We start from the raw sequence: 24,451 nt of genomic DNA, 5'->3' as shown, positions 1-24,451 counted from the left end.
CCAGTCTTTGTAGGGTAGCCTCTAAATTCTTTAAGTGATCCTCTTCATTTCTTCCAGTGACCAGGATATCATCCAGATAGCACTGAACTCCTGACAAGCCACACAAGATCTGGTCCATAGCCCTCTGGAACAGGGCGGGAGCAGATGTTATTTCGAAGGGTAGGCGACAGTATCGATAAAGCCCCTTATGAGTCGCAATAGTCAACAGCTCTTGGGACTTTTCATCGACGTGCATCTGTAAATATGCTTGACTCAGATCAATCTTACTGAACTTTTGTCCCCCAGCCAGGCCTGCGAAGAGGTCATCGATGCGGGGAAGCGGGTATTGCTCTGCACACAACACTGGGTTGACAGTGACTTTAAAATCACCGCAAATCCGGAGAGAGCCATCTTTCTTCACGATTGGAACGATAGGAGTGGCCCATGAGCTATGGGTAACCGGTATTAGGACTCCGTTGGTGACCAGGCGCTCCAGGTCTGCTTCAACATTTGGCCTGATGGCATATGGCACAGTTCGGGCTTTCAGATATTTTGGTGGACTGTCAGGTTTAATGTTCAATGTCACAGTGATTCCCTTCATACTTCCCAAATCATCTCCAAAAACAGCAGCATGTTTCCTTAGTATAGGGGTTAGACTGGTTTCTTCTTTAGTCATCTGGTGCACTTCTGCCCAGTTCAGTTGAATCTTCCCAAGCCAAGACCTACCCATTAGGGCTGGGTAGTTACCTCTCACCACAAACAGTGGCAATTTAGCAGCCTGTCCATTGAGCTCCACCTTAACATCAATAGTGCCCAACATGGGCACAGCTTCTCCCGTATACGTCTTCAGAACAGTTTTTGTTGCCTTAAGCGGAAGATGCTGTAGCTTTTCTTTATACACAGTCTCTGAGACCAGCGAGACAGCTGCACCGGTGTCCAGTTCCATGCGTATAGGTTTGCCATCCAATAACGGGGTTACCCAGTATTCATGTGAGCCCATTGCCAAAGACAAAACATGCAGTAGCACTTCCTCTTGCGATGAGGTGTCACCTTGATCATCCTGGGTCTGCTCTAGGGTATGCAGGGTTCCTCTTTTTGTCGGCCAGACCACAGGCCTCTTTTTCTTTTGTTTACAGGCACACTCAATGTGTCCCTTTTTGCCACAGTGTTGACACACCAGGTCCTTACACCAGCATTCTGATGCCTGGTGACCCGGCTTACCACAGCGGTAACATTCTTGACTCTGCACAGTTTTGTGGGTCGGTTCTTGTGACACTTTTTGCACCCTAGGGGATGCACCGATGTATTGCGCCTCCCTTGTAGCCAGTTCCATGGAGACAGCAATATCAACAGCCTTCTGTAAGGTAAGCTGAGCCTCTATCAGTAGGCGCTTCCGTATAGCTTCACTGTAGAGGCCACACACTAACCTGTCACGCAGGGCATCATTTAACATTTCTTTAAATTCACAGTGTTCTGCTAGCTTTTTTTAAATGGCTACAAATTGTACAACTGTTTCATCTTCCTTTTGGTCTCTTTTGTGGAACCTATATCTTTCAGCAATTACCAGTGGTTTTGGGGAAAAATGGGACCCCAGGATTTCCACAATGTCACTGTAAGATTTAGTTGCTGGCTTAACAGGGTGTAGTAAGCTGCGTAGCAGGGAGTAGGTTTTAGCCCCTACAACACTTAAGAATATTGGCACCTTCTTCGCTTCTGTAATGTCATTTGCAATAAAAAAAAGCTCAAAACGCTCAGTATACACATGCCACTGCTCTATATTCTCATCAAAAGATTCCAGTGGTCTGGTCAGAGTAGCCATGATTTTAGTTTCACTTTCACAGTCAGTGCAAACAAGCAGCTTTTTTGTTTGTTTGTTCTTTACCTTGACTTCTACTTCCTTCTGTTACTGGAGCAGCACCGGAATCCCATCCTCGTCGCCACTTGTTATATCCTTGGGGGGAGCCGGTTTAGGAAGAAATCAGTTGAGGCCAGAGAGCTGACAGCTAACAAAACCACCATTTTATTTACAGAGACAGAGAGCTCACTCAGCCGGCTGAAGCTGGCTGAGCTAACCCATAATAATCGAACTCAGTTGCCATAGCAACAAAAACCATGACAACCAAATACACAACACCTGTGTGACTGGAAAGGATTTTACTTTGCCCAAGCCTGTCTCTCCAAGGCAAAAAGGGACTGAGTCAGCTGAGGAGAAGCAGGTACTTTGCCACAGTGTGAAGGCCATTGTTATAGCCAGAGTCAAGGAAAAAGTAGTAAAAAGACTTAAAGAACATCAAAGAATCATCAGGCACTGCTTACTAGCCAGATGGCTGTTAAACTGTCTGGCATCGCAGAGTGGATACATGCTTCGCAGTGTAAGAATGCACCACCCCCAGCAAACCAATCATCACCTCAGGACCACGCAGAGTCAATTTTGACTCCAGAAGAAAACGTAGAGGAACAGCCTGCAATACCTTACAATCTACGTTCTCCTAAGGGTTGCCAGAAGCAGACAACAACCTAAAGCAAGGCCCAAGAAGAAGCAGTAGCGAGCCTAGGCCTGCTGCCTGGTGGACGTAAAACCGTGACTGCGGTTTCCTCAGTTGAGGTTGTCAGAACCAGAAGGGCCCTGCCTCCAACATGCGCCTCTGGTGGCGCCTGTTCCTCGGCTGCTGGTGTCTTAAGGTCTGGGAAGTCCACAATGACAATTCTTTTATCCAGCAGCAAGAGTGGATAGCTCAGACCCTTATTATTTCTAAATGCTGGGTCTGCAGCCACATCTCAGCCCACTCGCAAACTGGTGTTCCTGTCCTGGCTATCCCACTCAATTCCCCAGACCTCACTGGAGGACCTTGTCCGTTTAACACAATATGGAACAGTAATAACACCTGGGAAAAGGCTATTGGCAGTTCCTTTATCCCACTTGGGGGAGTAATACACCAGGCAAAAAGGCTCCTGAGGTTACAAGCAGTAGTTAAAATAATGGCAAATAAAACTGGAGAAAGTTTAAGAGTCCTGGCCAAAGAAACAGGGGCAATCCGACAGGTGGCCCTCCAAAACCGTCAGGCATTGGACATAGTGCTAGCGGCCAAAGGAGGGACCCATGCACTAATTGGAAAACAATGTTGTGTGTTTATACCTGACGATACCAATGAGGTAATAGATCGCTCTAGCCACTTAGAACAAATCTCATATCTTCCCCATAAAGAGCCAAGTTCTTTATGAAAGTGGCTAAGTAACCTGTTCAATTTCTCTGGCATAGGAAACTGGTTGTTTCAGGGAGCCCTGACTATCCTGTTTGGAATCCTAATAATTTTTGTATATTTTCAGTTAGGGCATGGCTACATTGGAGAGTTGCAGTGCTGGTGGAAGCTTTACAGCGCTGCAACTTAGTAACTGTCCACACCTGCAAGGCACATCCAGCGCTGCAACTCCCTGGCTGCAGCGCTGGCTGTACACCTGGTCTGCTTGGGGTATAACGAGTGCAGCGCTGGTGATGCAGCGCTGCTCAAGTGTGGCCATACACCAGCGCTGTTGTTGGCTTCCAGGGTATTAGGAGATATCCCAGAATGCTTTTAACTAAATTACTCTCTTTGTTTTGTTATGATGCCTCTCTTTGTTTTGTTGTGAACTTGGGGCTCCGGGAGCTGCTTATCTAAAAAACTGATCACAGCAAACAAGAGCTGTGTTTATCTGTAACTGACTGTGAACAATCAATTGAGATAACCCACTACCTTGCTGTGAATGAGGCAGGCAGGGGGATGAGTGTTTGCTTGAGGAGAGAAACAGTGAGGGGAGCGGGAGAAAGGGAGTCCGTTGGAGCAGCTGCTTATCTGGTCTGCAGGCTATTTGCAGTTAAGAGTAAATGAGGGGTTGAGGAAATTTTCAGATTTTGCAAGGCAGGGAGCTGAAGTGTCGGCTCCAAAAATCCACTGTCTCTCTCTCTCTCTCTCCCCCGCTCCCTGTCACACTCCACCCCACCCCCCTCTTTTGAAAAGCACGTTGCTGCCACTTGAACGCTGGGAGAGCTGCCCATAATGCAACACTCCCAACAGCACTGCAAATGTGGCCACACTGCAGCGCTGGTAGCTGTGAGTGTGGCTACACACCAGCGCTTTCCCTACACAGCTGTACGAACACAGCTGTAACTCCCAGCGCTGCACATCTGCAAGTGTAGCCATACCCTCAGTCTCCTGTTGTATCCAAAATCGTGTAAGGCATGCCACCCAGGTGACTGCCCCAAAACAGAGTGCTAATATAATGATTTTAAATATCGCTGATGAACAAAGAAATAAAAAACGGTTAATATGTAAAACCCAGTAAAATGCTGGTCATGGCGAAAGCTTGACCAAAAAGAGGGATTGTGAAAGTAGAATGAATTATATTGTAAAAATAAGAATGGATTAAAGAAATGTTGTATGTACCTTTAAGCAGAAATAAAAATTGTTGAAATACAGGTGCCAGGAAAAGAAACATTAGGCATAAACAAGGGTGCTAACGGCGAAACATTAACAGAAGATCGGTAATAGTTAGTAAGGAAATAAGATATGCATGTCTAGCCCAGGTAAACTTATCAGATTCTGCTTCCTTTGTTATCTTGTTAAGTGCTCGCCCTTTTATCTGTATAAATAAGATAGTTTGTGTCTTGCATGGTGCTCACGTTATCTGGGTGTTATTAGCAGAGCGCTGTGCTAATAAAACAGAGTGGTCTGACAAACTGAGAGTCCTGAGTCTAACTTTGACAGCTGTCATGATAAGACTGTGTTTAGATTGAATAGTAATTAACCCTCAAATTGTCTTCTTATAAACTTAAAGATCTTTTTAATGTGAGAAGCTTTACTACATTGTGATGTCTTTTTATTCCAAACTGGAGCAACTCAGGGTACAGGCATCCACAACTGTTCAAATCTGCATATTTATTTTGTGTTATTTATCCATAGGTGGGTGTTCTGCTGTCAAACGAGACTGAACCCACTCACTATCCCTGCAGAAAAATTGAATTACTTGTGTAATCAAAATTTTGTCTCTTAAATGTACATTTTGTGTGAATACAAATAGACTATGGAAAAATGTGTTGAGTTTATGTGGCCTATTTTGCTTCCAGTGGGAAACTGGTTCACTGCAAAGCCACGAATCTGTTCCAGCTGCGCAAAGGTGCAATGCTGGTACCAGAGTGGGATAAAATTTCCAAAGAGAGAAACTGATCTGGTATCAGGGGCAGCAAGTTGTATTGGCCCATGGTGCCTGTGCTCCAGGAATATTCAGAGCATGGGGGCCCAGCTCCACCAATGTTTGGTGCCGGGTATCTCCCCCTGCCCTGCCTGCCGCCCCCGTGTGCCTCCCCCAGAGTGTCTCCTCGCCCTGACTGCTGCCCAGGTGATTTAAAAGAGCCTGCCCCCCCCCACACCACCACCGGCAGTGCAGAAGGGTAATGTGGATTCCTGCTCACCCTCGCTCCGCGTGGCACACCATTCCCAGAAGCGGCCGACACATCCCTGTGGTCCCTGGCGGGGGGGTGTGTCTCCACACACTGCACCCGCCCCGAGTGCCAACTCTGCCATTGGAACTGCGGCCAATGGGAGCTGCAGGGGCGGTGCCTGCAGGCAGTGGCGCACGGAGACCCCCTGCCTAGGATCCGCTGCCAGAGGGGTGTGCGGGTCACTTTCAAGAGCCGCCCAAGGTAAGTGCTGCACCCCTCACCCCCTCCTGCACCCCAGCCCTGCCCCAGCCCAGAGCCTTCACCCCACACCCAAACTGCCTCCCAGAGCCCGCCCCCGCACCTCCTCCTGCACCCCAACCCCCTCAGCCCTGAGCCCACACCCACTCTCCCTCCCAGAGCCTGCCCCCGCACCGTTTCCTGCATCCCAACCCTTGCCCCAGCCCAGAGCCCACATCCAAACTCCCTCCCAGAGCCTGCACCCCCTACCACTACCCCACCACTGTCCCTGGACACCTGCAAGGGGGGAGTCTCATGCAACAGGGAGGAGGATTTTGTGAAGGAGGATGAGGAGGAGACTGTGCAGCAGGCAAGCAGTGAATCCGTTTTCCCCGGAAGTCAGTACCTTTTCATCACTCTGGAGCCAATACCCTCCCAAGGCAGGATCCCCGACCCTGAAGCTGGAGAAGGCAGCTTTGGTGAGTGCACATTTGTAACTACAGTACAGGGTTTAAAAGCATTAGTGTTTAATGTTTGATTTGCCCTGAAGACTTGGGATGCATTCGCAGCCAGTACCGCTACTGGAAAAGTATGTTAATGTGTCTGGGGATGGAGCAGGAATCCTTCAGGGACATCTCCATGAAGCTCTCCTGGAGGTACTCTGAAAGCCTTTGCAGAAGTTTCTGGGGAGGGCTGCCTTATTTCATCCTCCATGGCAGGACACTTTACCACACCAAGCCAGTAGCAACTATTCTGGAATCATTGCAGCACAAAGCATGGCAGCGAATGGTCCTGGGTTTTGGTCGCATTCAAGCAACATTCAGTCTATATCTTTCTGTGTTAGCCTCAGGAGAGTGATATCATTCATGGTCACCTGGTTGAAATAGGGGAATTTTTGTAAGGGAACAGTAAAAGGACCCCGTTGATGCGGGGCTGTTTGCACTTGGCTAAAAGGGATCATCCCAGAGAATAGCCATGCAGTGGGATGGGGAGAGGTGTGTGCTGCACATCCACCTGAAAACCGTAGCTCCTCCTTTTAAATGTGAAACCCAACCCATTGCTTGCTATGGGAAAGGAGGGTGCTGCAGTTTGAAACCATTCCCACATGTTATGAAGATGTAAGAAGCCAACCCCACGTACCTTTTGGCTTACCATGGCTGCCTGGAAACCGAATTCTGTTGCCCAGCCGTGTCTGATGTGTCACCATACTGGCAGGCACTCAGTATAAAAGGCAAAATGCAACCTTGTACCTAAAGCACATGTGCTGCCTGCTGTGAATTGCTTGATTCACTGTGAAAGTCTCCCTTTTGTTCTCAGAAATGTATCATCTTAGATTTTACTCTCCCTTTTTATCTCCCCACAGGTGCAAATGTTTCTATGCTCCCCCTATCATCTCCGTCCCTTAGGTTATCGCAGATTAGAAGGCAAAAAAAACGCACTCACAATGACATGTTTTTTGAACTCATGCAGTCCTCCTGCTCTGATAGAGCACAGCTTAATGCATGGAGGCATTCAGTGGAAGAGGCCAGGAAAGCATTAAGTGACCATGAAGAGCAGAGGCAGGGGGGGTGATATTGAGGCTAATGGGGGAGCAAACGGACATGATCAAGTGTCTGTTGGAGCTGCAGGAAAGCCAACAAGAGCACAGACCCCCACTGCATGCATTGTACAACCGCCTGCCCTCCTCCCCAAGTTCCATATCCTCCTCACCCAGACACCCAAGAACGCGGCCGGGGGAGGCTCCAGGCACCCAGACACGCCACTCCAGAGGATGGCCTAAGCAACAGAAGGCTGTCATTCAAACAGTTTTAATTTGTAGTGTGGCTACAATAAGCAATGTGGCCTTGTCCTTCCCTCCTCTCCCACCCCACCCGGGCTACCTAGTCAGTCATCTCACTTTTTTTTTAATTAATAAAGAAAGAATGCATGGTTTCAAAACAATAGTTACTTTATTTCAACGGGGGGGGGGAGGAGGGTGGTTGGCTTACAGGGAATTAAAATCAACAAAGGGGCAGGTTTGCATCAAGGAGAAACACCCACAACTGTCACACCATAGCCTGGCCAGTCATGAAACTGGTTTTCAAAGCCTCTCTGATGTGCAGCGTGCCTAGCTGTGCTCTTCTAACAGCCCTGGTGTCTGGCTGCTCAAAATCGGCCACCAGGCAATTTGCCTCAACCTCCTACCCCGCAATAAACGTCTCCCCCTTACTCTCACAGCTATTATGGAGCACACAGCAAGCAGCAATAACAATGGGAATGTTGGTTGCGCTGAGGTCTAACCTAGTCAGCAAACAGCACCAGCGAGCTTTTAAACATCCAAAGGCACATTCTACCACCATTCTGCACTTGCTCAGCCTATAGTTGAACTGCTCCTTACTACTGTCCAGGCTGCCTGTGTACGGCTTCATAAGCCATGGGAGCAAGGGGTAGGCTGGGTCCCCAAGGATAACTATTGGCATTTCAACATCCCCAACAGTAATTTTCTGGTCCGGGAAGAAAGTCCCTTCTTGCAGCTGCTCGAACAGCCCAGAGTTCCTAAAGATGCGAGCGTCATGCACCTTTCCTGGCCATCCCACGTTGATGTTGGTGAAACGCCCATTGTGATCCACCAGTGCTTGCAGCACCACTGAGAAGTACCCCTTGCGGTTTACGGACTGGTTGGCAAGGTGGTCCATTGCCAAGATAGGGATATGCATTCCGTCTGTTGTCCCACCACAGTTAGGGAACCTCATTGCAGCAAAGCCATCCAGTCTGACCTGCACATTTCCCAGAGTCACTACCCTTGATAACAGAACCTCAGTGATTGCATTGGCTACTTTGATCACAGCAGCCCCCACGGTAGATTTGCCCACTCCAAATTGATTCCCGACTGACCAGTAGCAGTCAGGCATTGCAAGCTTCCACAGGGCTATTGCCACTTGCTTCTCATCTGTCAGGGCAGCTCTCATCTTGGTATTCCTGCACTTCAGGGCAGGGGAAAGCAACTCTCAGAGTTCCAGGAAAGTGGCCTTACGCATGCAAAAGTTTCGCAGCCACTGGGAATCATCCCATACCTGCAACACTATGTGGTCCCATCAGTCTGTGCTTGTTTTCCAGGCCCAGAATCTGTGTTCCACTGTATCAACCAGCCCTATTGCCACCATGATGTCCCAATTGCCACAGCCCATGCTTTCTGGAATGTCTGTGTCCATGTCCTCAGCAAAATCCTCCTCTTCTGGTGTCCCTTTAGCCCGGTTCTGCACATACTCCAGGAAAATGCGCGAGGCGTTTACAATGCTCACAACAGCAGCGGTGAGCTGAGTGGGCTTCATACTTGCCATGCTATGGCATCTGCATGGGTAACCCAGGAAAAAAGGCATGAAACGATTGTCTGCCGTTGCTTTCACGGAGGGAAGAAGGGGCCACTGACGACATGTACCCAGAACCACCCGTGACAATGTTTTTGTCCCATCAGGCATTGAAGCTTAACCCAGAATTCCAATGGGCAGCAGAGACTGTGGGAACTGTGGGATAGCTACCCACAGTGCACTGCTCTGTAAGTTGATGCTTGCCACGGTAGTGAGGACGCACTCCGCCGACTTAATGCGCTTAGTGGGGACATATGCAATCGACTGAATAAAAATCGATTTCTAAAAATTGACTTCTATAAAATTAACCTAATTTCATAGTGTAGACATACCCTAAGTAAATTAGTCACAGTGACTGTATAAGCTTATAAGTGCAGATAGGGCAGATATAACAACTGGGAAGTAAACTTGGTATAAAAGAAAGCAAATACTCAATTTAAAAAAACTATTCTGCTTCTTGTGGCTTTTCGAAGAGATGCATTTCTTTACCAACCTTGGTGTGAAATTCAGCTGGAAACCTTATAAAATATTTGAGCCCTCGCTGCTTGGCAAGTTCCCTTGCTCTTCTAAAGGCTGATCTCTGTTCAAGCACATTTTTTGCAAAATCTTGAGAAATCATTATCTTATTTTGTGGCATCCCTCGTTAAGTTCTTTATTTTTTCTTCCACAAGCTAGCTGCAACATTTTTTCTTTTACAGTAAATCTAAGAACTCTGGCATTTGAGCTGGTCTTAGGAGCCAGGGACCTATGTGCTCTCTCTAAATCAAATTTAAAATCAACCAGCAGGCTGAGCACTTCTGAAAGGACTTGGGGAACAAATTCTAAGGCAGGGGCAGGCAACCTATGGCATGTGTGTCGAAGGTGGCACGTGAGCTGATTTTCAGTGGCACTCGCACTGCCCGGATCCTGGCCACCAGTCCGGGGGGCTCTGCATTGTAATTTAATTTTAAATGAAGCTTCTTAAACATTTTAAAAACCTTATTTGCTTTACATACAACAACAGTTTAGTTATATATAGACTTATAGAAAGAGACCTTCTAAAAACATTAAAATGTATTACTGGCACGTCAAACCTTAAATTAGAGTGAATAAATAAAGATTCGGCACACCACTTCTGAAAGGTTGCCGATCGCTGTTCTAAGGTGTTGTCTTTCTCTGCTCCTTCAGGGACTCCTATCATTCTCAAAGCATTACAGCGAGACCTGCACTGAGGTCTGCCACTTTAGATTTAAGAGAAGATAAGTCTGTGAGGCTTCTCTGCAGCTGGGCGGAGAGTCCTTGTATGTGATCTTCCACCATTCACATTCTCCCTTCTGCTTTTTTCATCCATCCTGTCACAGCTTGCAGAGAGGAGTTAATCATGGTCATGGTCAGATGTATTGTGGCCATTTTGGTCTTGATATCTATTGTGTCTACAGCAACTTTATCCTGCAGGGTCATCATAGACACAGTGTCCTCGGCAGCAGCCATCTTGTTTAGAGTGTGGGGAGCCTCCATTCTCCTTGCTTTTCATCTACATGTAGAGCTCCCAGCAGACAAATCTTTGCTGGCTGACATCCCAGAGATGTGGGGGTACCCATTCCTTTTATCACAAGGGTTGCTCAGTGGCCCGGCATAAAAATTGATATTAGTGGATGCCTCTGGAGCTCAAGGGATCTGCTCTTCCATGCTGCACTGCACTGCACCTCCCAGAGTACCTCCTACTCTCCTATTTAAAAATAACAGCTGGCCACACATTTAGAGAACAAAGCAAGTGACTTTTAATTATTATTTTTGATTATTTTTAAGTACTGCACTGAAATACAATTAGAGAATTAATTATTTGGAATGCATATATAGTTGCCACTTCTCAACTATTACACATTAGGAAATATATTCAAAAAGTTTAATGTAGCAGTCTGAATTACACAATTCACAACAGATCACTGTCCTTGCTGGGACCAAGATGGGGAAAAAAAAGATAAAGATGGCGGAGTTCATTTTCCCTTTGTTTGGCTTGTTGTGCTTAACATAGGAGCCAGAATACTCACCATGCACTTTGTGTATCTGTACAGGGCTGTCCTTTTCATTCTCTTGAACAATGTCAATGACACTTTCAAGGCGATAGTGTTCAGCCCCCTCGCAAATATTTCTAGGGATGATGGCCTTGTTACTTCCCCCATTATAGGAGACATTCCCACACCCCTCTGCCTTGAGTTCTGCTGGCATCATTGCAACAAACAGGCTAGCAGCAGACAGTCCATGGTGGCTTTAGGATATCAGTAGCAGCTGCATTCTCTGGGCTTTTGTCACCCTCAGGAGTAAGATATCAGCCAAAACCACCACTGCCTGTGAAAATAATAGCAACATTCACTGCACTTTTCCTATACTCAATTACAGGCCACTAAGCCTGACTTCAGTACTGGGCAAACTGGTTGAAACTATAGTAAAGAACAGAATTGTCAGACACATAGATGAACATAATTTGTTGAGGAAGTCGACATGGTTTTTGTAAAAGGAAATCATGCCTCGCCAATCTACAGGAATTCTTTGAAGGGGTCAACAAAGATGTGGACAAGGGGGATCCAGTGGATATAGTGCTTATGCTCTGAAAAAGGGGTAAACAGTGAGGTGGCAAAATTTGCAGATGATACAAAACTACTCAAGATAGTTAAGTCCAAAGGAGACTGAAAAGCTTTGAAGGGATCTCACAAAACTGGGTGACTGGGCAACAAAATGGCAGATGAAATTCAATGCTGATAAATGCAAAGTAATGCACATTGGAAAACAAGCCCAACTATAAATGTAAAATGATGGGGTCTAAATTAGCTGTTACCACTCAAAAGAAAGATCTTGGAGTCATTGTGGATAGTTCTCTGAAAGCATTCGCTCAATGTGCAGCGGCAGTTAGAAAAGCTAACAGAATATTGGGAATCATTCGGAAAGGGATAGATAATAAGACAGAAATATCATATTGCCTCTATATAAATCCATGGTACACCCACATCTTGAATACTGCATGCAGCTGTGGTTGCCTCATCTCAAAAAGATATATTGGAATTGGAAAAGGTTCAGAAAAGGGCAACAAAAATGATTAGGGGTATGGAACGGCTTCTGTATGAGGAGAGATTAATAAGACTGGGACTTTACAGCTTGGAAAAGAGACGACTAAGGTGGGATAAAATAGAGGTCTATAAAATGATGATTGGCGTGGAGAAAATAAATAAGGAAATGTTATTTACCCCTTCTCATAACTAGAGCTGTCGATTAATCGCAGTTAACTCACGCGATTAACTCAAAAAATTAACTGCGATAAAAAAAATTAATCGTGATTAATCGCACTGTTAAACAATAGAATACCAATTGAAATGTATTAAATATCTTTGGATGTTTTTCTACATTTTTAAATACACCTCTACCCTGATATAATGTGGTCCAATATAACGCAAATTACGCGGTAAAGCAGCGCTCTAGGGGACGGGGCTGCTTTACCTGGTTATATCCGAATTCGTGTTACCGCAAGTGGTTCCTCTGTGCCCGCCCGTTACTTGCTGCAGCCCTCCCCAGGCCCCCCTCCCCGCCCCAGCCCACCTCCGCTCTGCCTCCTCCCACGAGCGCGCCACAGCTCCGCTTCTCCTCCCTCCCAGGCTTGCCGCACAAATCAGCTGTTTGGTGTGGCAAGCCTGGGAGGGAGGAGAAGCGGAGCTGCGGCACACTCGTGGGAGGAGGTGGAGGTGGAGTGGAAGTGAGCTGGGGTGGGGGGGGTGCAGCAAGTAAGGGGAGGCGCAGAGGAACTGCTCTCCACCCCAGCTCACCTCTGCTCCGCCTCCTCCTCCTCCTCCCATGAGCACGCCGCTCAGCTCCGCTTCTCCTCCCTCCCAGGATTGCCACACCAAACAGCTGCTTGGCGTGACAAGCTTGGGGGGGGAGGGAAGCGGAGTTGCAGTGCACTCATGAGAGAAGGCGGAATGGAGGTGAGCTGGGGTGGGGGGGCCCCAGGGAGGGCCACAGCTAGTAACGGGGGGCGCAGAGGAAAGCTCCTCGCTCCAGCTCATCTCCACCTCCTCCCCTGAGCACGCAGCTGCCGCTCCACTTCTCCCCCCGTCCCCTTCTTGGCTTTCCGGGCCAAACAGCTGATTGGCGTGGCAAGCCTGGAAGGGAGGGAGGGAGAAGCGGAGCAGTGGCGGTGCGCTCAGGGAGGAGGTGGAAGCAGAGCGGAGCTGAGCTGGGGCAGGGAGCGGTTCCTCTCCCTACCCCGATATAACGCGGTCTCACCTATAACACGGTGAGATTTTTTGGCTCCTGAGAACTGCGTTATATCGGGGTAGAAGTGTATATTGATTTATATTACAACACAGAATACAAAGTGCACAGTGCTCACTTTATATTATTTTTAGTACAAATATTTCACTGTAAAAATGATAAACAAAAGAAATTGTATTTTTCAATTCACCTCATACAAGTACTGTAGTGCAATCTCTTTATCGTGAAAGTGTAACTTACAAATGTAGATTTTTTTTGTTACATAGCTGCACTCAAAAACAAAACAATGTAAAACTTTAGAGCCTACAAGTCCACTCAGGCCTACTTCTTGTTCAGCCAATTGGTAAGACAAACAAGTTTGTTTACATTTATGGGAGATACTGCTGATTGCTTCTTATTTACAATGTCACCTGAAAGTGAGAAGAGGCGTTCGCATGATACTTTTGTAGCCAGTGTTGCAAGGTATTTACATGACAGATATGCTAAACATTCATAAGCCCCTTCATGCTTCGGCCACCATTCCAGAGGACATGCTTCCATGCTGATGATCCTTGTTAAAAAACAATGTGTTGATTAAACATGTGACTGAACTCCTGGGGGAGAATTGTGCAATCTCTTGTGTCTCCTGTTCTGTTTTACCCACATTCTGCCATATATTTCATGTTATAGCAGTCTCGGATGATGACCCAACACATGTTCATTTTAAGAACACTTTCACAGCAGAGTTGACAAAACGCAAAGAAGGTACTGATGTGAGATTTCTAAGAATAGATACAGCACTCGACCCAAGGTTTAAGAATCTGAAGTGCCTTCCAAAATCTGAGAGGGATGAGGTGTGGAGAATGCTTTCAGATGTCTTAAAAGAGCAACACTCCAATGTGTAAACTACAGAACCTGAACCACCAAAAATGAAAATCAACCTTCTACTGGTGGCATCTGACTCAGATGATGAAAATGAACATGCATTGGTCTGCTCTGCTTTGGATTGTTATCGAGCAGAACCCATCAGCAGCATGGATGCATGTATTCTGGAATGGTAGTTGAAACATGAAAAGACATATGAATCTTTAGCACATCTGGCACATAAATTTCTTGTGATGCCAGCTACAACAGTGCAATGTGAACACCTGTTCTCACTTTCAGCATTATCTCCTGCAAATTGTAACCAAACTTGTTTTGTCTGAGAGATTGGCTGAAGTAGGACTGAGTGGACTTGTAGGTTTTACATTGTTTTATTTTTGAATGCAGTTAATTTTTTGTACATAATTCTACATTTGTAAGTTCAACTTTCATTATAAAGTGATTGCACTACAGTAATTGTATTAAGTGACTTGAAATATACTATTTATTTTGTTTTTTACAGTGCCAATATTTGTAATAAAAATAAATATAAAGTGAGCACTGTACACTTTGTATTCTGTGTTGTAATTGAAATCAATATATTAGAAAATGTAGAAAACATCAAAATATTTAAATAAATGGTATTCTATTATTGTTTAACAATGTGATTAATCACGATTAATTTTTTAATCACTTGACAGCCCTACTCATAACACAAGAATTAGGGGTCACCAAATAAAATTAATAGGCAGCAGGTTTAAAACAAAAGGAAGTATTTCTTCACACAATGCACAGTCAACCTGTGGAACTCTTTGCCAGAGGATGTTGTGAAGGCCAAGACTATAACAGGGCTCAAAAAAGAACTAGATAAATTCATGGAGTATAAGTCAGGGGTAGGCAACCTATGGCACGTGTGCTGAAGGCAGCAAGTGATCTGATTTTCAGTGGCACTCACACTGCCCAGGTCCTGGCCACTGCTCCGGGGGGCTCTGCATTTTAATTTAATTTTAAATAAAGCTTCTTAAACATTTTTAAAATGTTATTTACTTTTCATAAAACAATAGTTTAGTTATATATTATATACTGTGGCAAAGTTCCTCCTCTCCTCTAGTAGGTCCTGTGCTTATTGGCGGATTTCCTCCCCTCAGTGGTCTTCCCCTTGGATGAAACCCACAGTCTGGATCACCTCCTCCTATGTCTAATTAGGAGTAGCGAGGCTTGGGGGGAACCCGGGCCCGCCCTCTACTCCGGGTTCCAGCCCAGGGCCCTGTGAATTGCAGCTGTCTCTATAGTGCTACTTGTAACCGCTGCTTGACCGCTACTTCCCCATTGCCTCCTTCAAACATCTTTTTATCCTCACCATAGGATCCTCCTGGTGTCTGATACTGCTTGATTGTATGGTGTTTCCTTAATCCTCCAGTAATACACCCTCTCAGGTCTTAGTTCCTTGTGTCTCTGGCTCCCAGCTCCTAATACGCCCTTCCTTCCTTCCTCTGGCTCCTCCTCCTTGACTGGAGTGAGCTCCCCTTTTTATACCAGGTGCCCTGATTAGCCTGCCCTGATTGGCTGCAGGTGCTCCAATCAATGTAGCTCTCTCCGGTGCCTTCTAGAAAGTTCTTAATTGGCCCCAGGTGCCTTAATTACCCTGGAGCAACTGCCATTTTGGTTCCCATGGTACTAGGGATTTGCTTAGCCTGGGGCTAACATACCTGTTCCTGAGTACTTTCCTGTAGCCATCCAGCCTTGCTCCATCACAATACTTATAGAAAGAGACCTTCTAAAAAATGTTAAAATGTATTATTGGCACGCAAAACCTTAAATTAGAGTGAATAAATGAAGACTTGGACACCACTTCTGAAAGGTTGCCGACCCCTGCTATAAGTCCATCAATAGCTATTAGCCAGGATGAGCAGGGATCGTGTCCCTAGCCTCTGTTTACCAGAAGCTGGGAATCGGCGCTGGGATGCAGGGCCGTCCTTAGGATTTATGGTGCCCTACGCGGGATTATTAAACTGGTGCCCCTAGGTCTTGCTCTTAGCAACACAAACATAAGCTTACACTATTGGAAGACTTGCCACATGCATGTTATTAAAACCAGTTTAACTTAATGCTGATGGACTAGCACTAAAGAAGTAGCACTATAGAAAAAATTCTGATTTGACAGAATGAAATGCAAATAATATAATTTTTTTAATTTGTCAACATTTTATTGGAAATTTATATGAAGAGGTATTGAAACAAGGATTTGTTTTTAATTAAAAGCAATCTTTATGGCTTTTTTGGCTGCAAAATCAGTAATAATGTCATCGTATGACAAAGACAAAGTGATGTCTTGTTTGATTGCAAGAATAGCAAGACCAGTCAAGTGTTCCTGACTCCTTGTAGAGCGGAGATAGTTTTTAATGAGCTTTAGTTTTGAGAAACTCCATTCTCCTGATGTTACTGTTACAGGAATTGTCAGTAGAATACGAGTGGCAATGTACACATTAGGATAGATATCAACAAGTTTGCTGGTATGAATAAACTGTGCAATGTCCATCATCGATTTTGCATGTGGCAACATTGATGACAGTGTACTCAATTCTTCATACAGTTCAAGTCCATTTAAAATAAAATGATCGCTGTGCTTCAGGTGGCTCTCTAGGTCAGGGGTCCCCAACGCGGTACCCGCAGGGGCCTCTCAGTGCACCTGCGTACTGGCTGGCGGACAAGCATCTGCCGAAATGCCACCAAAATTCGGTGGCATTTTGGTGGCGATGCCTTTGAATGACGCCGCTTGCCGCCGACAAGCAGCGTCATCCAGAGGCGTCGCCGCTGAAATACCGCCGAATTTCGGCAGCATTTCGGCGGATGCTCGTCCACCGCCACGGTCCTTCGTCTGGCCAGGGCCGGCTCCAGACCCCAGCACGCCAAGCGCGTGCTTGGGGCGGCATGCCGCGGGGGGCACTCTGCCTGTCACCGGGAGGGTGGCAGGCGGCTCCGGTGGACCTCCCGCAGGCGTGCCTGCGGAGGGTCCGCTGGTCCCACGGCTCCGGTGGACCTCCCGCAGGCATGCCTGCGGATGCTCCACCCGAGCCGCGGGACCAGTGGACTCTCCGCAGGCACGTCTGCAGGAGATCCACCGGAGCCACAGGACTGGCGACCGCCAGAGCGCCCCCCGCAGCGTGCCGCTGTGCTTGGGGTGGCTAAATTCCTAGAGCCGCCCCTGCGTCTGGCACCCGCCAGATGAAAAAGGTTGGGGACCACTGCTCTAGGTTCTTGCACTTTGTCATTAGTTGCTCTTGTTTTCGTATTTTGTTGACTTTAGTCCTGCTCAGCTCGCCTACCAGCTGAGTGAATGGAACCCCAGGCCGACAGCGGGTTGAGTGGCTCAGCCAGGGTCTCAGCCACCGGCCTGCTCAGCCCGCTGCTAGCCTGGGGTTCCTTGGGGGTCCCCAGGCCAGCAGTGGGTGCTGAGTGGGGCCGGCGGCCGGGACCATGGGTGACAATGGGGCAGCAGCCGGAACGCCGGAGCAGTGGCGGGCTGAGCCGCTCAGCCCACCGCCGCATGCCATCAAAAATCAGCTCGCTTGCCACAGAAACAACTTACAAAAACAAAAGCTTTTCCAGGTATACATGATCAAAGGATCAAAGCTCAACAACCTTCTCAGCTTCAGCATGGCAGCCATGATGGGCCTAGTGAGAAAGGTGAAAGAACTTGGAGTATTTGGTGATACTGGACTTTTGGAAAGAGACCTAATACAAATAACCTTAAGAGACAATGCTGAACCATATATTGTACATACACTGCGTAAGATTCCTATCCCATTGCTTCATAAAGTGGAAAATGAGTTAAAGAGAATGGAACAGAGTGGTATAATTCAAAAAATCTCTGAAACAACAGCATGGTGTGTCCCAGTGGTACCAATTATAAAGAAAAATGGAAAAATATGAATCTGTGTGGCTCTTAAATGACTCAATGAAGCAGTTGTGAGAGCAAAAGATATCCTCCTCAACACTGGGTGATGTCCTCCTCTAAGTGAAAGGAGCAACAATATTCTCAAAGCTGGATGCCTGGAGTGCCAGCTCATGCTAAGGCCTGAGGCCTCACTGAACACTGACAAATGCATAACCGAAAACAAGTCTGGCTTACCTGTGTGTTAGTGCTGTTAAAATAGGTATTAGAGTTATAAGGCTGCATTTAGTGTTTTGACTTTATGGAATGCTTGTAGGATGCTGCATGTATTTATCCTTCTTATAATATCCGTGTCCCATGTTATAAGTGTGATGCTGGTGAACCAGGTGCCAGCATTTGCCAAGGCTGTAGGTGTCAGCTGAACACTGAGAAATTCATAGATGGAAACCTGACCAGCTCTCCTCTATGTTAATATTGTTCAAGACAGGTGTTAGACATCTAAAGATGTGTTTAGTGTTTAGACTCTATAAAATACATGTAAGTTGCTGCATGCATTAGTGTCTGTATTCCATGCTATAAGGTAATATGTAAGTTTTACTTTATAACTATAAAAATGCCTGCTTTAAATTTGTGAACTCAGGCAGGAGTGGTTCCCCTGCCCATTCAAGGAGGACTATCAAAACTAAGTGGGCCATTGTGATGCATCATGATTAGGACTCTACCAAATTCATGGTCCATTTTGGTCAATTTCATGGTCATAGGATTTTAAAAATCATAAATTTCATGATTTAAGCTATTTAAATCATAGGGAGCTTAACATAGGGAAATAGATTCAATTAGTGTAATGACCCACCCATTCCCAGTCTCTGTTTAAACCTAAGTTAATTGTATCCAATTTGCATATTAATTCGAGTTCAGCAGTCTCTCTTTGGAGTCTGTTTTTGAAGTTTAATTGAATCTATTTCCCTATGTTAAGCTCTCTTCACACCTTCTATGGGTCATCTCAATTATCACTTCAAAGGTTTTTTTCTCCTGCTGACGATAGCTCATCTCAATTGATTGGACTCTTCCAGTTGGTATGCATATTTCCACCTTTTCATGTTCTCTGTATGTATAAATATCTCCTATCTGTGTGTTCCATTCTATTCATCTGAAGAAGTGAGCTGTAGCCCACGAAAGCTTATGCTGAAATAAATTTTGTTAGTCTCTAAGGTGCCACAAGTACTCCCGTTCTTTTTTTAGTAAAAGAACAATTATACTTACAAATTAATAATAATTAATAAATGAAGGCAAGCTACAATGTGTATAGGAACAGTTTGATTTCAGAAACCAAACTTAAATTTGGTGAGGAAACATTTTGTTTCTTACCCAAAAATAAAAGAATGTTTGATTGCTGATGCTTCCTTTTCTACAAATTAAAAGTAAATTATGTAAAGTTGTAAAAAATAAATGTCATACATTTTTAATGGTTGGCAGATGTATTCTGTCAATTCACACATACAGTAGCACTGGCTTGTTGCAGATTTTTACAGGCCACCATTTCTGCGACTGATCAGTTGCTGAGCATAACCAACGGTAGATATTTAAGGTTTGGGGGCACATCAGTTGTGTTGGTCGTGCAGCCAGGATTTGTTTATCATAGGAGAGTAGTATGAGTTAAAGCTTTATTTCTTACATAAGAAGTGAGTAAATGCCTTATTCCCGAAATGAGAAGTGGGTAAACTCCAGTTACCGGTGTTTACTCTCAACTACACTACTGGCACTTGGCACAGAAATGGATGCCCTATGTCAGAGCACAGATCTATGTAGGGAGCTAACCATCAGCACATGTAAGGAGGATTTGCAGGAGAGAGAGAGGGCAGGACGAACTCTGACCAGCCTGTAACTCTGACAAACCCAGAAATTACAGAAGTGTTGAGCTCAGACTTGGGGAAGATGTGTTTCATGACTTGTTCTGTCATTTTCAAAAATCATTAGCTCTTGAGGGCTTTAAGAATAAAGTGTCAGTGGCTAAGAAACTCCTTGGCTAAGGCTATGTTCCTTACTTTCCTACCATGTTCTCCCCAAAGGGTTAAACTAGAATCTCAGGGCGACCACAGCCCAGGTGCAGTTCTGGGGGAGCATGTGTAAGTGACTAGAAGGCTCAGATTCAAACAGTTCTGAAACTGGTATGACTCAAAAGTCATCTAGATTTGCAGAGATTTTGTAACAGGCTTCTCCATATTCGCATAGCTGCTGCTGTTTCATACTCCTAGTTGATTTTTTTTCTGTACTAAGGTGTGTGATGAACCCAAATCACATGTCCTCTTACAACAGCTCCTACATGTCAAGTATTACAGAAACACAGCCCTGGTTGATGTCATTGTTAACCAACCTATATTTCTAGAAGGTTCTGTACTTATGCTAAATTGTATAACTATGAACTCTACACCCAGAATGCCTTGTACTCATGCTAAGCTTTATAGTGGAATTTACTAGTAGGTAAACTTTGCATTTAATCTCTGTTCTTTGTATATGTAGAATCTGTCAGAAACAAGATCTATGTTCAGTTGAGACTTGCCAAATATGAACAGGGGGTAGATACAGCTGGTACAGAGGACTAGGGACAGTTGACACAGATGTCTTTGTATCCAGAAAAATAGGTATGAAACTATATAAGTAAACGTGAGTAAGGTCTGTAATAATACAGTGGAATTTGTGGAATTTTCTATCTGTTTTAAACAAGGGGAATATAAATATGAGCAGAATTGAGCCCACACTTTAGAATAGATTGAAATTGCTGCAGGACTGTTTTCCAAAAGGGTAATGTATGAACTTCTCTGTTTGCACTGATTTATTTATGTTTAATAAACTGATTGAGCCAAGTTATCTGATGTCTCATTAATTGATAATTTAAAGTGAACAACTAACATCATGTTCCAGTTGATAAAATCATGGCTCCTTCCAAGTTGCTACGCCTTCATAAGCTTACCAATCCTTGTAGTCTTTGCCTGAGGACTGGACAATCAGATACTACTAGGACAAGCACTAGTAGATTAGGACCAGCTTTACAAAGGTATTTAAGGTTCGGGGGCATATCAAAGAGCAATCACCCATCCTTCTGAATATCCTCACTTATACAATACCACAATGTCTCAATCTTATTGCCTCTCTTATTGACTATGCAAGTGGAACTACTAAGGGGCATCATGTGGTGCCACGGATTGCACAACATGCTGTACACATCCACCTCTATGTCATTTTCTTGGTATGTGTGGCTGGTAGTCTCCTAAATACCCCAGGCCTAAATTCTGAATTATGTGCAGCCCTTGAGATAAGGAGCTTCCCCACAGGATGTAAGGGCGGCTGAATGGACTTGTACTGCCCCCACTTGCAACCTCCAGTGTAAGAGCATCTTGGAAGTGTGGTCAGAGGAAGAGTGGACATTTCAGGGGACAGCATAATTTTCAAGATCACTTACTCTGACCCCTACTTCAGCTATCTTCCCAGCTCCATAAATTTCTTTTTGCTGCTGTCAAATCTCTTTTCACTCATGTCATTGGTTCTCACACACTCCTAGAAGTGGAAATACCCTTCCCTGCATTCTTCCTGTTAAGACCTAGTGTAAAAAAAGCTGCTAGTGCATAATATTGGTCCCACAGAACCCAGGAATTAAGGTACATATTCTTGAGTACCATCTACAGGCACTTTATCTTATTAAATAACTATTTACATAGAGCTATAGAGCACTCCGATAACACTTCTTTGACCCTCTTGTCACATTTCTTGTCCTGGTACTCAGGAGAAGAAGAGGTACTCAGAAAGGAAGAAGAGGCACTCAGTGTTTAGGGCACTAGCCAAGAATTTAGGAGAGTTGGGTTGAAGCCCCTGCTTCACCACAGACTTCCTATGTGACTTTGCGCAGGTCACTTAGGCGCTCAGTTTCCATCTGTAAAATGGGGATAATGGTGAGGATAAACACATTAAAGATTGTGAGGCGGTAATATACTGAGGTAATGGGGACCATATAAGTACCATAGGGAGGATTCTCTTTAACTGGCTCACAAATGATAGAGTGCATATTTTGCCTACAGCATCTTTCACCCAAAGATCTACAAGTGGTTTACAAATATTAATGAATTAATCCTTACAACAGCCCTGTGAGTCAGAACCGTTATCCCATTGTAGAGACAGAGCCAAAACAAAACAAAACAAAAAACCCTCTTGTACAGTGGTTAAGCGACTTGCTCAGTTACACAGGTAATATGCGAAAGAGCCAGCCAGGAACAGACTACAGACCTCCTGTCATGAGCTCTGTTCCCCGAACCATCCTTCCTCCTGTCACTTCTTCCACTTAGGTCCTTGCCTTTCAACTGGTGGATGAGCTTTTGTGTTTCCTTAGCCTCTTCTCGGTCAGTTCGTTTTCTAAAACCACCCTGTTGAAGAGCAGGTTGGTCCTGTGCTGCGAAGGTGCTTTGTGAAGTAATGTTTTTCTGTTTGAAATTCCTATTTCTCCGCCCTTTATTGCTATAGACTAAGACATTTTAGTATTAACCCTGGCATGAAGCACAGAGCTAAATATCCCTACTGAGCTTCTGACACCTTTATATACTTTCCCATCTCCAGTGGTAACCGGGGTTTTGGTCCAAAGATTGTCTAGGGAAAAGAAAAGATGCTGATATAGGGAGCCTGATCGACAGCCCACTGAAATCAATGGGAATCTTCCCAGTGACTTCAATGGGCTGCGCAGCAAGCCCTAGCCAGCGGCCCAGAGAGGGGCAGATGGTCGGATGCAGGTGAGGGCAGAGCCGTCCTTACCCATACGCAAAGGTGCCCTGCGCCGCTGCCTGCTGCTCCAGCCCCTGCTCCGGGTCTTCCCCATGGGCCCCACCCCTGCTCCGCCCAGCCCCGCCCGCCCCGAGCTCTGCAGCAGCCAGCATGGCCGGGCCTGCACGCCCGGCGGCGGGAAGTGCAGACCCGGCCCCAGCTGCGCCGATGGTGAGTGCTGGGGGGTGGATCCCCGCTGTCCCCCAAGCTCGCCCCCCCCAGGAGAACTGGGGCCCGCTGCCCCCCCCGCGGGGAACTGGGGCCCCACACAGCCCCCGGGGGGAGGGGGCCCAGAATAGCTAGGGACGGCCTGGGTGAGGGGCCAGTCTAGTAGGGCCGCCCCTCCCTGCCCCAGCTCCCCCTCCCTCTAGGAGGGGCTCCGCAGTCCAGTCAGCCCAAGTGGAAGCAGCTCGGCTGGGCGGGGTGACCGCTGCTCTATTAATGCAGGGGCTGGCGGTGGCTTGGGCTGCCCTGTCCCCATCCCTAGCATGCAGTGCTCCCCGAGCCTGGTGCTCGCCCTCAGCTCCCTCCTGGGCGCCCTGGGCTTGCTGCTGCTCTGCCTCAACCTCCGCGCCCCGGCCAGGTACGGGAAACACCAGGAGAAGCCGGGCAAGCCCTGGGCCAGGCTGCCTGCCCGCTGCGCCTGGTTCCTGCAGGAGCTCCCCTCCTTCTTGGTGCCCGCGCTGCTGCTGGCGCTGCGCAGCCCGCCCCGCCTGGAGCCCCTGGGCTGCCGGCTGCTGTGCGGCATGTTCTGCGGCCACTACTTCCACAGGTAACGCGAGCCCGGCCGCCGCAGCGGGGTGGGGCCAAGGGGAGAGCGGGGGTGCGGGCTGTGGCGGGGAGCGGGCGGTGCAGAGGGTGGCGCCCACCCCAGTGGAAGGGGCTGGGTGCCGGCTTTCTACCTTGGCTCCCTCCTGCGACCGGCGAGGTGACGCTCCTGGCCCTGTTCACTGAACGACGGGGCTCGGGTTAAGAGGCTGAAGTCGGTTCTTTACTCCCGGTCCCTTGTTAAGTGCTACCTTATTCAAAGGCCAAACTTATTTCAATGGCCACCTCCCGCTTTGAGACATGCCGACCATGGAATGTGGTCACAACTTTTAATTTCTAAATCGTCTGTCAGTGGCTCAGTAATTATGGATTGATTTAAATAATCCAGAGGCTGGGTCATGTCCGGCTGGCTGTGACAAAATGAGGCTCAGGTCACCCAGCCCCCCTCAGATTGTTCTGAAGGTGCTCGGAGGTTCCACTCGCTTTGCTCCTGTGCAATGTGTGATGTGAGGTCCCCACCTAGGGTGACCAGACAGCAAATGTGAAAAATCAGGATGGGGGTGGGAGGTAATAGGAGACTATATAAGAAAAAGACCCAAAAATCGGGACTGTCCCTATAAAATCAGGACATCTGGTCACCCTATCCCCACCACAGTTGCCAACTTTCACGTGGTAAATAAGCAGCCTGACTGTCACAATAAGCCAAAAATCAAGCAAATCCCATTTCAAAACAAGCCAATCCCTAAGAACCCCAACTCTCTATGTGACTAGACCCCCCCCCCGGCATGCAGTCTGGGACTGGTGGACCCCCTGTGCACCCCGACTCTGTCCCCCACCCCTTACCCCTGCATGCTGGGAGCCGATCAAAAAAAAGAAGCTACAGGCAACAAGCCAAACAAGCAACAAGATACAAGGCAAAAA

At 46.6% G+C, this 24,451-nt stretch overlaps 1 protein-coding gene across 2 annotated transcripts in view; it reads left to right on the top strand.

Moving 5' to 3' along the window:
* The first annotated feature begins 22,855 nt into the window (after window positions 1–22,855).
* Window positions 22,856–24,451, top strand: part of SRD5A2 (steroid 5 alpha-reductase 2) — a 79,718-nt gene continuing 78,122 nt past the window's right edge. Inside the window, exon 1 of one of the 2 annotated variants that reach the window (XM_045008647.1) lies at window positions 22,856–22,933. Coding sequence is in view for 1 of the 2 variants with exons in the window: in XM_045008646.1 (XP_044864581.1) it covers window positions 23,251–23,534 (284 nt within the window). In the remaining variant the exon portion in view is untranslated. Of the gene's footprint in view, window positions 22,934–23,024; window positions 23,535–24,451 lie in introns of those variants that run through there. The other variant, XM_045008646.1, reaches the window with a different exon arrangement.

Source organism: Mauremys mutica, chromosome 3 (genome assembly GCF_020497125.1).
Source record: "Mauremys mutica isolate MM-2020 ecotype Southern chromosome 3, ASM2049712v1, whole genome shotgun sequence".
Lineage (NCBI taxonomy): Eukaryota > Metazoa > Chordata > Testudines > Geoemydidae > Mauremys > Mauremys mutica.
Note: the sequence above shows the minus strand (reverse complement) of the source record. Positions and strands in the feature narration are given on the sequence as shown.